Genomic DNA, 16,614 nt, shown 5'->3' on the forward strand with positions numbered 1-16,614 from the left:
AACTTCACTTAGATCACACTATAATCGACTCCAGAAAAGTTTTGTCATTCAACTTCTACTCAATGCCAGTTTTAAGTGAAGATCAAGTTTACCCTTAATACTAGGGATGTAACGATATCCAAACATCACAATACGATATCACAATATGAAGGTCACAATATGATAATTATCACGATATTGTGGGGAGGTTTGGCGATATTAAGAAAAGGTCACAATAATGTAGAAAAAAAGAGCTTATACTAAAAACAAAACAAAAACACATACACACAATATTGTGCTTTTGTACATAACAGCAATGCATATAAACCACCTACAGTCTCTAACACTTAATACTGAAGCACTTACTTGCTAATGCACGCACACATTGAGTTCCTCCACATATTGACTTGCTTCACAAGCATACTACGTGCCCCTTTAATTGACCATTAGTGTTTTTTAAACATAGAACGGCCAAAACATGCATTGTGAAAATTAAACTGCGCAAAAAACTAGCCAAAAGAGGGTGCTAGAAATGCACAAATGGAAATCAACCTGTCTCATAACAGATTTGCTGCTTTTAATATCGTGACATGACGACGATATTGTGGCAGTTTGAATATCGCGATATCACGATATTGCCATTATCGTTACATCCCTACTTAATACCCAGCAATCTGTTTCTGCTACTGACAGGCTATGTTGTTTCACACATTTCACACACCAACTGAAAAATACTATGACAGGCTCAGTTGCCAGGGAGACTTCCATACAACGGCTCTGACCCAGGATGTTTGCTCCCCACCCCCAAGACACACACGCATTCACACGCACACCGCCGCCACCAAGTACAGAAGAAATAACGGGCTATAGGAGAGATGTTCCTCCTACCAGGTCCAATCGTTAAAACATGTATGCTAGGAACGAATTGAAGGGGCCTAATCATCCTGCAGTCCAAAAGATGAGATACTCCTGGAACGTCCTATTCTCCATGATAGACAAAATTGGCTAGATTGTGGTAATGATTTCTAATAACTGAATTGAAAACATTTCCAGTAACATTTTTATTTCTGGTTTTGACAATTCCAATATTAGTTAATATAGTACTATAATTCATGCAGAGGTGATTGTTCTTATTGCTCAACTTTGGCGAGTATCTGCCTTCTCATGTTATTATTGGAACTACAGGGATTAAAATACAACTTCTGGACCTAAAAGACCTTCACAGTCTATCCAAATTCACATGCAGGGCCGCCACGGCCTACACGCAGAGTACACAAAGGGGCCTATTCACTAAAGGTTTGCGTCGCCTTTGCATGGCGCTAACTGGTAAAAATGGAGCAATTCGGGAGCGCCTAATTCACTAAACACACGCAGATGGGGAAATCTGTCACTAAGTGCGCAGCCAACCAGATTGTGCCACGGTGCGCCGGTGTTATTTGCGCGTATGTAAACGAGGTAATTTGCATACATTTGACGCAAAATATGCCCACCCCAATGCAAATGAGACTCATTGATATACAGCGTCTAATTCACTAACGCCACAGCAAATAGCCACACGGAGTTAGAGTGACGCAAATAACGTTTATGGAAAGCATGTATAAACCTGCCGCACCATGATCATGACAGCTGTGCATGGTGTGGAGATGCATGGTGCACGTCCCCCTCTGGCTGATCACGCAGAGAGGAGAGAGAGAGAGAGGGAAGGTGGTATTTCTATGTTGGTTTAGGACAACATAACGTAACCCAGGCTGATCGGCAATGGCGGGGAGGCATTTTACGATAATTTGTACATGTCAGATGCATACTGTACGGCCACGCTAACCTCTGAAAATATATATATTTTAAAACGATCGCACCAATAATTTGTACTTTCTGAATGAATGACGTTCTTGTCGTCCTCTCTGCTCTGTACAGCTTAATGGCGCTATAAACACTTAACTATCGGTCCAACCTCGCGTTACGATAATGTCATCTTTCTCACAACTGTTACTATAGCAACCATGTTCTTGCCGCGAATCCATTGCCGTGTGTGGTAAATCAGGTGCAAATTTCCTCCAAGCTGCCAGTTTTGTGGGCATGTTTGCGCCGGTATATGATTAGAGCAATATCCTTAGTGAATAGGTGGGTAAGTGGGCGCAGACTGCGGGTGCAGTTGTGGTGCAATATTTCGCGCAATAACCGGACGCAGCGCATTCTTAGTGAATATACTCCATAGTGCGTAGCGTACCATCGTATCAGGGGGGCACCATCGTCTGTGTGGGGCCCTATTTTTGAGTGCGCAACTCATTGGTGAACGTCCAACATACACATGAGATGTTGAAACATCCATTCGCACCTGTGCCAATGTCTTAACTAAAGCCATGACTTGGAGTCATCTTCCCAAGATGAAACATTTTCGACAAGATGGTTATTTCCTGTTGCTTTTGAGGAGGCATCTCGTAGAGTAAATCGTTGTACAAGGTAAGTCCTCAAAAACAGTTAACGCAACAATTCTGTTGAATCATAAGAACAAGGTAAAAGAGCAACATGTGGAAAGCATGACAATACGAGAGGAGTTTGTACAGACTGCCGACGTACCATTAGCAGTTTAGCCGCTACTAAGTAGCCGTGTAGCCACCAGACCAAAGCAGCAATCAATTGTGCCATCTTTTGTTCACAGTGTGAATTGCGAATGATTGCCGGTCCGCCAAAACTTGCTTGAACCAGTCCATGGCGCAAAAAAAGGTTGGGGTTGGGTCTTTAAGCCATGCAAACAATTATAGTTGTATGAGAAAGCCTAACCACCCCGAGCCCACCCCGCATACACATTTTTAGTGGAGGCACTGCTCACATGTGAAAAACATAGGTTGTATTTGTCATTATTGCGCAGTGATTTGCAAAGATCAAAATGTTAATTGACGTAACAGCCCAGCAATAAAATGTACAATCATTATTAGCATTATTTTTACTTCCCTGCCTGCCTTGCTTTCTCTCACCACCACTTCATTAGTTGGGTGTGTATTTATGTCATTGGGTTGGTTAAGCCTTTGTCAGATCTTTTGTTGTTCCACCTGGACACCGCAAAGACTTGGTATTGAGTGCTTTATGTCTTGAACTCACGTTATTCAATTAGGTTTATTCTTTAAGTCTGGTTCAGATCCCTTTGTTCTTCCATGTGCTGATTTGAAAGTGTTGTTCAGAGATTTCTTTCTGTTCTGGTTTACGTTAATTAAATCTTCATTTCATCTGTTTTGACCAGTTATTATTATTTAGAAAATAACATAATGGGATTTTTGGGGCCAATCACAAGCGCCGATCAATGACTTAAAAAATATATATATATTTTGCAGAACAACTTTTGTATTTACTCTACAGTCTAACCCCTGAAATAAATCAAATCCACATGTCATTGACACCTATTGTAATGCATTGTAGGAAAAAAGTAAGCTAAAAAAAATTACATTAACCGAAACGCTGATAAATAATTTGCACTTACAAAGCTTCAACAATTATAGTCATCAATTCCTAAACCCGATGACATAACACAGTGGTAAAGATGCCGCACTTGTATTGTCAGGCATCAAATTCAAAGTCTAAAGTATTAGTGAAACCATTGTTCAGATGCTAGAAGGGTCACTAAAGCAAACGATGTTAGCATCAATGTCAATGTTCTGCTTTATTGTTTCAGCTTATTTTCTCTGCTTTGTGGAAAAACAAGTGCATTTTGGAAAACCTGACTATGTTGTACTGCTGCTTACTCAAGAAAAGGGTGGACTTATACTTTTTTTTCCCTGGTCAAAAGGTATTCTTTTATTTGGTATATTTGGTGTGTATAATCATAGAACACAATATTCTCTGGGTCCTAAAAAAAAAAAAAAATCTGTCAAAATACTTTAAAATGGCTGGAAAAATTGGGTGACTACTCTCAAAATGTCTGTCAATGAATGAGATTTAATGAGGAAAATAAAAACCACAAATGTTCTATTTAATGAGAGAGAGAACAGAGAAGGATTTTTTTGTTGTTGCCACAACCACGGCCACATACGAAGCTACAATCATCGTAGCTTGGCAATGGTCGTATAAACTACAGATCTCACATGCACATGCACACGCACACACTAGGGTTGTTATTACGATACTAAAACTTCAAACTTGATATTGATACCCAGGAAAATAATTGATAATCGATACAATATTCGATACCGTACAAATACTTATACTTATACAAATACTTTCAAATGAATATTTTAGTAACATAACCGCAAATAAATCAATTAAATAAAATTATTAAGAAACAGAAAATGAGAAAAATAACACAATCACTTTTACACATGCAAATAAATTATAAATAACAAATAAAAGAATGTCACACAAAAAAAAAAATGCCACAATGACATAATTTCCTAAAAAATGAACCCACACCTAGGCTGCAGCAATAAAAAGTGACTGAAAATTCATCATCCCCATCTGATTCCGGCATATATTCCCGTATCTGAATTGGTGTTTTATTCAGTGTGTTATAGAATTTCGCAGGCTTCACATCTGCAAGAGCCCAAAAGAGCACTGAGCCGAAACCAACAGGAGACAGACCGTGTCAGCTTGAATATAGTGCAGCAAATTAAAGTATAGGAAAACTGATCTTGAAGCTGCACAATGACATAATAGTCCAAAGGGAACAGAATGATTTTACCAAGATAAATGGCTCCGTAGATTTCAAGGACAGTTCAATCAGCGGGGACTCATCACTACAGAGAGAGTTTAGAAGTAGCCTGAAAGACAACATTTTGTGGATAATGCAAAAGCGAAAAAAGTAACACATTACTCCAATGTTGTTTCATTTTAAGATGAGGTGAATCTGTTTCTGTATTGAATGGTGAATCTATTTATACTGTATGCAATTCTTTTAGTTCTACTCATAGTTTCTCCAAAGACCTTCTCTCCCAGTTTCGATTTTGCAAACTTCTATTTTTCTCACTTCATTCATCACATATGGAAGGGGTGTCCAAACTATTTAATTTGAGGGCCACATACAGAAAATCAGAATGATGCAAGGGCCCCTTTATGTTATGAACAGATATTGTGTTTCGTCCTAAAAAGAAATTGTACAAATAATTTATTTGTGCTTTTGCATACTTAGAAAAATGCTACAGTACATAAACCAATTTATTTGTAATATGGCAGTAGCGTTATTTTAGTTTTGGAATTTTTTATTTTAGTTTTTGATTTGTTTTGAATTTGTTTTTTTAAATTCAGTTAGTTTTAATTAGTTTTCAGGGTGGTTCTGTTAGTTTTTATTAGTTTTAGTTCCTTAATAAATGCTTGGTTTTAGTATTAGTTTTAGGTTGTTTTTTTTTTGTTTTTTTAATGTGTATTACTTGTGCTCAATATTTAAAAAAAACACCATGGAAGCGACGTCATCTGAAGGTGCTTTTCTATTGGTTGCTACTAGATGATGTCACTTCTATGTGATATACTTTCAAATGTCCTTATTCTGGCTTAGATCAAAATAAATCTACTAAAAATTACATTTAAAGTCATCCGCAGTCTCATGCATTAAATTAATTACCGAAGACTAAAACGAAGGAAATTTTTTTGCTTTAATTATAGTCAGATTTTGTTAGTTTTGTAAACGTAAAATGTAATTTCAGTTAGTTTTCGTTTTTTAAAAAGCATTTTCGTTTTTATTTTATTTCGTTAAGGAAATTGTTTTTTGAATTTTAGTTATTTCGTTAGTTTTTGTTAACTAAAATAACCTTTAATAGCACTTGCATTAAAATTAAATGGATTATAAATATTTGAACAGACTCAAATGCCATTTTTAGCATATGCCGCGGGCCACTGAAAAATGGACGGCGGGCCGCAAATGGCCCCCGGGCCGTAGTTTGGACACCACTGACATCTGGTGTAAACATGATTCTCCAAAAAGAAATTATTCTGCGATTGGTTGGCAACCAGTCCAGGGTGTCCCCTGCCTACTGCCCAGAGCCAGCTGAAATAGGCGCCAGCAGCCTCCGCGACCCTTGTGAGGAATAAGCGGTCAAGAAAATGGATGGATGGATGGATGGAAATTATTCAAATAGTATTTTATTGCTCAGTCAAAATAAATTCAGTTATGGGGTATATGTTGGTCTACAATACATGCATCATTGCAGCCACAGGCCGTTGCATCCATCCATCCTTCCATACATACATACATACATACAATTATTGCACGCATCAGAGTTCCTCTCAATTTAAAAAAAAAAAAAAAAAAAAGGTGTGAAAAAAACTGTGTGACAGTTTCCAAGAGCACGTAAAAAAAAAAACGCTGTTTCTCTGTAGAAATATATTTCTCTAAAAATAGAGGAAGGGGAAGAGTAACCTGTGCTTTTTGTTTGTGGAGCTAAGTGAGAATATTGGTGATTTAGCTCTCCCCCTCCATCTGTTTTGTTTTCCTTCCATCTCTGTTTTTGATGAGCTGTGTCTTCAGTCCCCCATATAAAATCCCATTAGCTGTTAATGAAGTCGGGCTCCTAGCCTCTTGGCCTCACCTCATTTAGCACGATTGTCTTGCGGCCATTAGCATCGAGGCAATTACAGCCGTACGACAAGAGTAATTGGAAATGGCGACAGGAATGCTGAGAAATGGGAATAAATAAATATAAAAAGATATTCCGACTAATAAGCTCCTATTCAAATGGCATGGAGGGAGCCGCATGTGTCTAAGTTAAATCAACATAATTACAATTAGGGTTGGTAGGGGTAAAGAGTGCGGGCGACGGTAAAATTGATATGGATGGATTTTCGCATAGAGGTAGTAAATGTGATGGAGGAAAAAATGTGAGCTCACACTGCGAACACAATAATGAAGAGCATAACCGTAACCTTAAACTTTTGCGAGGTCAGGGAGGATGTGTTTGTGATCAACGCAACATTGCTTATTTTGTATAACAGTTCACAGCCATGGAGAATCCATGTTCAAAAGTTATGCAATCTTGACAAGTTTGTGGCTAATTGTGCAATATTTACTGTAGTGAGGCCAAAGAGGATAGAAGTTGCTATTTGTTTGTGTTTGTGGCTTTACCATTAATTTTTTGATAGATTCCCCTCCAAAAGTATTGGAATGACAAGGTCAATTCCTTGATTTTGTTGTAGATATTTCAGATACAGATCAAAAGATGAATATTTTACATCTACATTTGTTAAACAACTCAGAACAGAGCACCTTTTATTTGAAACGACCCACTTGGCAAGTGAGTAAAAGTATTGGAACATGTGATTGATGGATGTTTCTAGTTGCTCAAGTATTGCCTTTTAGCTTGATAGTGGAAGGTTTTAGACTGGCCAAGTCACTCACCAGACCTTACCCCAATAGATCATGCATTTCAAGTCCTGAAAAGGAGACTGAATAGAGAAACCCCCAGGAGCACGAACCGAAGGAGGCCTGGAAAAGCATTTCAACTGACGAGTGCAACAGTCCGGTGATATCAATCGTTCGCAGGCCTGATGTACACTGCAAGTAAGGATTTTATTAAGTGTTATTCACGTTTTGTTACTTTAACAATGTCTCCTCCAATACTTTTGCTCATATAAAAAGAGGGTTCAAACACAATGTGCTCTATAATGAATTGACCTTGCCATACTGTTGAAGGGGACTGTATAATCTTATTTGTGAAGACAAACTACCTGTACATTGGGTATTTATCAACTAAATGGTAATTCATTTATACCGCCCTTTTCGACCTTACAAGGCCCTCAGATTGTTAAGTATCCATTTTTAATTCACATTTCCTTCTATTCTTTGACACTTAGAAGCACCTAAGGGACTTTACACTTGACCATATGGACTAAAAATAAATGAAATCCGCACATTTATTAGATGGAAAATGCAAAATTGGTCTGTGTTATAATCATATCTAAACTCTTCAAAACGGTGAACATATAAATCTGTGTACAGTATATTTACTGGTAATTCATTTATTTAATTGAGAAACAAAAACAAAAGAAAATGAGTTGCAATTGTAATACAAAACGAAACATTTTTAGTTAACCATAAAATAAATTTTGCGTCATTTAACATACTTTTAATATCATGGTCAAGAGTAATGATGGATAGTGTTAAAAAGCAAGACTGAGGGCCCATTTTATATTTTATTTCTTTGACTTACAGAAGTCAATATCAGATCACTTTCAGGAGGTTACTATGCCACTGACACAGGGCTTATGGTACTAAGTCACCATGCCGGATTTTGGTCAATTGAAAAGTGACTGAAAGGAGTCAGATACTATTATTGTGGGATGCTGAAAGCATCCCACATATGTTGTTTCTAACCTTTATTATTATTATTGTGGGATGCTGAAAGCATCCCACATATGTTGTTTCTAACCTTTATTATTCTTATTATACTTAATATTATTATTATTATAGCATTTTATTCTCAACACTTTTTGCAATCAAACTACTCCTATATTATACTTCCGATTTACACCGTTCAAATTTCAACTTGCTGACAAAATTCACGCCTTTCGGGGTATTTATCATTTGACTTCATATTACTTACAGTACTCGCATAATTTAATGTTAAAGATCTACTTTTCCCCATTCAGTTTTAATGGAACTGACACTGAATTTTTTCTAAGTCCCATTTTCCACGCCCACTTCCATACATAGAACAGACCATTATGACCGTCTTTTTGATACTGCTCAGTGGCGCAGTTGGGAGAGTGCATGTACAGTAAGCAGCAGGTGGCACGTTCAAAGCCACCGCCGACTGTACATTGCACATATGTCCGTGGCAATTACATAAACGGATATTAAGTTTACCAACTGACTATCATACCAGGAAATGCGTTATACTGGCATGGTTGAACACATGTGTCCCAAATTAGCGCTGATGGCTTTCATCAGGTGACACTTTAAAATACAAATACGCCAATTCGCTCTGATGCTCACAGGTCAGGTTAGCTCACGGGGTTAAGCGCTTGAGCGAGTTCCATAGCAAAGACATCCCTACGAGTGGTTCACCGGTTCAAATCCCCGATGGAGCAATACTTTTTTTTTTTTTTTCCAGTTTCGTCATAATACAACAAGTTAACATCTATTTCGTTAAATGTCATTTGACAAACCATTTCTTCAAAATTAATCCATATTGCATAATGCATTCTATAATTTCATTGAAGTGATTGAACACGTGGCCCCCATTATTCAGCATCATATGTCACTTTTCAATATAGATACACTGTAAGACATACTTCTTTTTTTTTAGTTAAAGCTAAAACTTTCGTCTTTTCATTTATAATTCATCCATAATTTCTCATTTGTAATTTACAACCAATTTATCTTTCTTTATTCATTTAACATACATTTTATTTCATGTTCAATGACACATTCGCTGCTTCCATTTCACAACACTTCAATGATGCCACCAAGTCTTCTGTGGGTCAGTGGATAGATTGCTATTAGCATTCGGCTTTCAGCATCCCACGCAATTTCTTCAGAAATTGCTTAGTCTAGTTTAACAGTTATTGTTCTACTGGGCAACCGAAATGGAATACATTAGCTCATACTATCAATCACTGCAAAAGCAATGTCTGCAAGTCTTCATTTGAACATTATTTTATTCTACAAGCAAACAATAAAATAATTCTTAAAGTAAGTCAAAATAACAATCATAATTATGAAGTCACGAGGCTTGAAAGCATTAAATCGTACAGCTACAGCTGTTATAATTCAGGACTAAATGTCTACTGTGCTTTATTCTTTGTGTGTATTTACATCTCTACTTCATTTTAAATGTTATTATAAGTATGTTGGCTACAGGAGTCAAATTTTATTTGAAAGAAAGTTGGCAGCAGTGAGAATACAGATCACTTTGGCAAAGTGGAGACTGGCTTTTGCAGATTGGGTATGCTAACATTACCATGTTTGTATATTTTCTTTTTTTTTGCTAGCGGTCTATACTCCAATCTTAATCTTACTTCACCAACACACATGCAAGCACGCACACACACAGCATACACAAAAACACACACTCATTTCTGATGGGGTAATACCATGGCTCGTGCTGGCTTTATTGGTTAAGATCAGTGTCAGTATAATCAGTGGGGGCCCACCTATACTCGTATGCTTGTATTTCTATACAGCTTTGTTTGTAGTGTTAATTTTGTTCATGAAATCTAAACACAAATATTTTCGTCAACACACATTTTTTCACCGAATGAGAACTAGACTATACTAAAACCGTCTCTGCTAATCATCAGTCAATGTCCTTTGACACACTTTAAGGCAACCTAGTATAACAACAGTCAAGACATTGTTATTGATCCTTTCTGTTATTTCCCTAAATGACTGAAATCCATCTTAGCAACGACAAATTTAAGCCATGCAACATTTTAGCAAGGTGGAACAACACGTGGAATAGGCTCCAGCTCATCTAATTCCGTGATTTTGAGTTGGCTCTGCATTTCCATGTGAGCATTTTCACAATTGTTCATTTTTATTCTAGTTTTTTTTACAAAAACGAAAATGAAAACCAAAGCAAATCTGTTTTTTTACGAAGGCATACTAGTCTCAACAGTATTTTAAGAGAATGCCAGCAAAAAAGTTGAAAACGATGACTTAAAACATCTGAGTGACTAATGCAGGCTTACTGCCAGATTGAAATGGCATCACTCATGCATTCAACCCCAGCACTATCAACCACGCTTGGCCCCCTACTTCATAAGCTGACTGACAGGTGGCAGAAACACGATCTGTAAAGGCCTTCCATGAAGGAAGCTCCCCCACTTTAACGGGCACGCTGCCCACTCACCAACCAGCGGACAACAGCACAGTGGCTTCTGTGGCTGAATACAATGATAATGTAGGGGGGGCTGAGGTGGGGGAGCAAGACTACAAAGGACTCAGGGGCATGAGAAGGAGAAGGGGTATAATGGAGTTTTTGGCTTATAAATCAAGTGCCAAAGCAAGAACCGAGTGTCCATGGCTCAAACGGGAAATGGGAGGCTGGCTCCCACAATAGTGTGTGAGGGAGTCCCGAGTGGGTTGTCCACAATAGAACATCAAGCAGCTGCTGTTAACTGCAGCCAAGGTCTCATTGCTAAAGTAAGATGGTCCCACCCTTCAGATTTAGCCTTTTTTTCCCCCTGCACTGCTGTACAGCTAATGCACGGATTACTGCATGTACTTTATCTGCAAAAGGTTATATTACTTGGTCTGTGAACTCCCATCACTGATATTTCACTTCGAAGTTTGGCCAGTGAGCTTCAGTGTGATCATACTTCACAAAAAAAAAAAAAAAAAAAAAGTTTTGTGACGAGTAAGAGTAAGGTGTTACTTTTTAAAGCGCACCATTACAAAGTGTTGCACAAACATATGCACATGCAAAATTGAGACAGAATGAAACATACAGTAGTAGACAATAGGGGTGTTAAAAAAAATCGACTCGGCAATATATCGTGATATTACAGGACGCAATTCTCGAATCGATTCAATAGGTGGCAGAATCGATTTTTAAATATCCATTTTTGATGGAAAAATATTCAACAAAACGTCTTACTTATGGTTAGAGTTCACACCTTAAGCATGGAAAAATGTTATACTAATGGAACATTAAGCCTTAATATTTTATTTCAATGCTGTTCAAATATGAAACTGTCTGTTAAATACAGTGGCTCACAGTTATAAGGCTGAAGTTTGAGATAAATAATACATGTTCATACAAATCTTACAGTGTACAAGATTACTGATTAGTATTTTCTAAATTTGAGTAAAAAAAAAAATCGCAAGAATCGATGTATAAATCCGTATTGGGATTAATCGGTATCGAATCGTATCGTGACCTATGAATCGTGATACGAATCGAATCGTCAGGTACTAGGCAATTCACACCCCTAGTAGACAAGCATGCAAACATGAAATCAATTGGGGAAAAAAAAAAACATAAAAACAGTCCATGGGAATGACTTAAAGTGTAAAATTTCCAAAACATTAAGCTCGAACAATAATCACAACAAAAAAATTATCAAGATCAAAGTTAAGCCAGAAACTTGAAACTTACATAATAAAAGATTCCACACCTTCCACCAATCTTCTCCAGCAGTTATCCCACAAAGCCCCTACTTTGATGCTAGTCTCTGGTCTTACCCAAGAAATTATATTTGAAAGTTAAACATAGCATATCTGTGCATAACAGTAAATCCACAAATGGATGGATGTGTTTGTTCATGAAGATGTTAATTTCTATTAAATGCCACAAGCACTGAGAAAATATTGTAATTGTGAAGTGTTTGAGTTGGGTATGAGGAACACTTATAAGCTGAGGGTCCGCGGACATCGGCTGTGCGATTAGTCTTTACTTTATGGAGGAACACGGAAATGGCACCGAGTAACCGGACCTCCTCTAGCCTTTAGCTAAACATTGCCATGTGTGCAGCTGCCACATAAGCTATCTTTTATTGTGTCTGCAGTTTCCTTTTCTTTGAAATTGTACAGGCATATTATAGGCAATTAATTGCATCAAAGTAACTCAACGGAATTTCCAGTGTTCAATAAATGGGTTGAATAATAGCAGGTAGCAGTTTTGACTACCAATGTGAAAATGTCATAGCAAGTCGTTTGTAGTATGTTCAGGTCTATTTCAAACCACTACACTTTTTTTAAGTGAATAATGGATGGATAGACGGACGGACAGACGGACGGATAGATCTTATCACCCAGGAGCAATTTTTTTTTTTTCTCTTCCGCTGAATACTCATGCTCTTTGACTCTTAGGTGAAATGCTGATTATTGGTACAGTCATATATTAGAAGATGTTCACTTACAGTTAGCTGGCCTACAGCAGCAGAGCAGCTTTCACTTGAGTGTGCCCGTGGCCCAGGGTCCAACTCTTCACAAAGAGCCTGTCAATAGAATAGAATACTATGTCAAACAGATGCATGGAAAATAAGGATTGTATATAATCAGCATGTATAATGTATCTTGTTTCTGAAGTCAAAATACTAATCAGCTTTGTCAGGTGTAGAATCTATAAACCAGAATGAATAATGACAGACTTTGTTGTATACCTTTTTGCTATTCAAACCTTTTGTTAAAAATGTGTACCCATGACTGAGAATGGTGGTGATTCGATGAAAGATAATGATCTTAAGAAGTTGTTTCGATCAAACGCTGCCATACTCGGGCATTTATGGACCTCGGCATCTGGCAAGCTTTTGATTTTTAGTCAAATAGTGGCACAATATAGAGAAGTCCCACATGGATTCTGCCTCCCATGTAACACAGGTGAAGTTGTACTATTGTACTCTTCTGCCCCGTGTTCTTGTGTTTTCCTCCGTCCCCGCACAAATCTCACTCTGTCCAATTGTGTTTTCCAATAAATATCCATCACAACACAAATAACCACACAGGGAACATATAAAACCCCTGTTGGACAGAAAAAAACTCTTCTGGGATAAAAAGGTATAGAGAAACTCTATTCTGTATGACCAAGCATCTTAACAGGGCTGTTTTCAAAACTAAATAAATAAACACAAAAAAATGAATGTGTTTTGAACTTGCATTCTGAACAAAACACCAACACTTGATTCAAAGTGTGCATTATACATTTTGCAAATTTAGATATAAAAAAAGAACCATAACAGTCCAATTAAAAGTGGAAAATATCTTGTGGATATTAAGTTTCACTTTTCAGTACTGTGACAAATGTTCTTATATACTGTAAATCTGTCACAAAGTTAGTCATGTCCAAATATTTGATGATATTCTATTTACCAATACAGAGAAAAACTGAAAGGAATGAACTACGATTTTCATGTAAAACAGCGTATGTAGCAAACAAAATTCTGCATATCTAAATTACACACTATCCGTGGAGTCCTCATGAAGCCACACAGCAGCACAAAAGTGGCGGTAAGGCGCACATGCAAAAGATTTAAGTTCAATCACGCATGCAGGGCTGGACACCTGATCTTTCGCTTAAAGCTCCCCCAGAACCATGGGAGTACGGTCAGGTCTCACAACAGGCCTCCTACCTCCAGCGATCCGCTAACACAGAGCCTCTGATGGGATGGTGTTTATTCACTTCAGCACTGCTCAGTGGGGACTACTGTGTGTGGTAGGTAAGTGGGCACTACCAGAGGCCCTGCGTTGATATGTGTGTCTGTATTCAAAAGGAGCTAATAAGAAGAACAGGAACAACTTTTACTTGTCCTGCTGATGGCAAAGTAGGTTTTAAAAAAAATGATTATAAATACTTAATGGCTTTACTTTTTCAAAGCTTTACTTTTTGTCAGTCAATACGTGTGAGTCTCATTTTTACAAGTTATTGACCAATCGAAAGTGATGAAAATGGCTTGTTCTCTTTGATGATGCAATTTTTTGGGGGTTTGCTGAAAAGTGATGATTTTAGTATAAGGGTTTGGTCCGACACCAGAGATATACAGTACAGGCCAAAAGTTTGGATCTAATTCAATGTGTTTGCTTTATTCTCTTTACTATTTGCATTGTAGATTTTCTCTGAAGGCATCAAAACTAAGAATGAACACGTGGAGTTATGTACTTAAAAAAAAAAGTGAAATAACTGAAAACATGTTTTAGATTCTAGTAACAAAAACTTTTGGTCTGCACTTAAAGAGAAAATAAATTGTATTTTCATCTCATCTTTGCTGATGACAATGTTGGTGTAACTTAAGTGACTATAACACGTGTTACTTTCGTTAACAAAACAAAAAAAATAAAAATAAAATATCAGTTACTACCTCCACATAATTAATTTAGAATTTAATGTTTGTGGAATTTTTATCACATCCTTGATATTTAAAGGGACAATGTGTAGAAATTTGTGATTTCTTTTTTTCAATATTCATTCATTTTTAAAACTCACTATTAATTTCCATCCATCCATCCATTTTCTTGACCGCTTATTCCTCACAAGGGTCGCGGGGGCTGCTGGCGCCTATCTCAGCTGGCTCTGGGCAGTAGGCGGGGGACACCCTGGACTGGTTGCCAACCAATCGCAGGGCACACAGAGACGAACAACCATCCACACTCACACGCACACCTAGGGACAATTCGGAGCGCCCAATTAACCTGCCATGCATGTCTTTGGAATGTGGGAGGAGACCGGAGTACCCGGAGAAGACCCACGCGGGCACGGGGAGAACATGCAAACTCCACCCAGGAAGGTCCGAGCCTGGACTCGAACCGGAGACCTCAGAACTGGGAAGCGGACGTGCTAACCACTCGACTACCGTGCCGCCTCACTATTAATTTACTATATATATATATATATATATATATATATATATATTAGGGGTGTTAAAAAAAATCGATTCGGCGATATATCGCGATGGCGCGATTCTCGAATCGATTCAATAATCGGCAGAATCGATTTTTTTTTTTTTTTTTTTTTTTTTTTTTGAGCATGGAAGAATGTTATATGAACGGCACATTAAGCCTTAATATTTTTATTTTAATGCTGTTCAAATGTGAAACAGATTGCAAACTGTTTGTGTACAGTGGCTCACGGTTATAAGCCTCAAGTTTTAGATAAATATATTCATACAAATCTTACAGTGTACACGTGTACATGTACAAATTTACTGATAGTATTTTCTAAATTTGAATGGAAAAAAATCGCAACAATCGACTTATAAATTCGGATCGGGATTAATCGGTATCGAATCGTGACCATTCGTATCGGGATTAATCGGTATCGAATCGAATCGTGACCTGTGAATCGTGATACGAATCGAATCGTCAGGTACTAGGCAATTCACACCCCTAATATATATATATATATATATATATATATATATATATATATATATATAATATAATATATATATATATATATATATAATATATATATATATATATATATATCAACGTACAGTTTTAAAAAATATAATTGTAGGTTTAGTAATCGCCTCAACTTACAGAAGGCTGACATGTTTCACCGCCATCTTTCTATCTTTCTGCTATGGACAACCGAGAGGCAAATTGAGCAAACGTAGTAATTGGTAGGCTTGTGAATTGTGGTCTTTGAGGCACCGTAGTGCGCATACTTCAAACTTAGGTTGTTCCAGTCTATTAGTTTACTACTAGATGGCGGGCAGCACGGTGGCCGAGTGATTAGCACGTCTGCCTCCCAGTTCTGAGGACTCGAACCAGGCTCCGGCCTTCCTGGGTGGAGTTTGCATGTTCTCCCCGTGCCTGTTTGGGTCTTCTCCAGGTACTCCGGTCTCCTCCCACTTTCCAAAGACATGCATGTGAGGTTAATTGGGTTCTCCGAATTGTTCCTAGGTGTGCTTGTGAGTGTGGATGGTTGTTCGTCTCTCTGTGCCCTGCGATTGGCTGGCAACCAGTCCAGGGTGTACCCCGCCTACTGCCCGAAGCTGGCTGGTATACTCATGGATGTATATGCAACAATAGTTACTGCTTTGTGAACTTTTTGATGTAATGTTATAAATTGAAAAATCAAATGTATCACACAGTTGAAGTCCTTCCTTTAATGGGTCGCTCTAAACCTACTTAAAAACAAAACAAAAACAAAAATAGACTTAGTCCAAAATGAGACCTGAGACTGCACTTGGTTCTTCAAGGACATAAAAAGTTGAAACCGAAAAATGAAATAAAATAAGGCATACAAGTATAGTACATACAAGTATAGTAAAATA

At 37.6% G+C, this 16,614-nt stretch overlaps 1 protein-coding gene across 4 annotated transcripts in view; it reads right to left on the minus strand.

Annotated features, from left to right (window-relative positions):
* LOC144006024 (homeobox protein PKNOX2-like) overlaps window positions 1–16,614 on the minus strand; it is a 128,667-nt gene that overhangs the window by 79,532 nt on the left and 32,521 nt on the right. For all 4 annotated transcript variants that reach the window (XM_077504635.1, XM_077504637.1, XM_077504636.1 and 1 more), the window contains one exon: window positions 12,760–12,837. In XM_077504635.1, coding sequence (XP_077360761.1) covers window positions 12,760–12,837 — 78 coding nt within the window. The remainder of the gene's footprint in view (window positions 1–12,759; window positions 12,838–16,614) is intronic.

The sequence above is a fragment of the Festucalex cinctus genome, chromosome 18, assembly GCF_051991245.1.
Source record: "Festucalex cinctus isolate MCC-2025b chromosome 18, RoL_Fcin_1.0, whole genome shotgun sequence".
Taxonomy (NCBI): domain Eukaryota; kingdom Metazoa; phylum Chordata; class Actinopteri; order Syngnathiformes; family Syngnathidae; genus Festucalex; species Festucalex cinctus.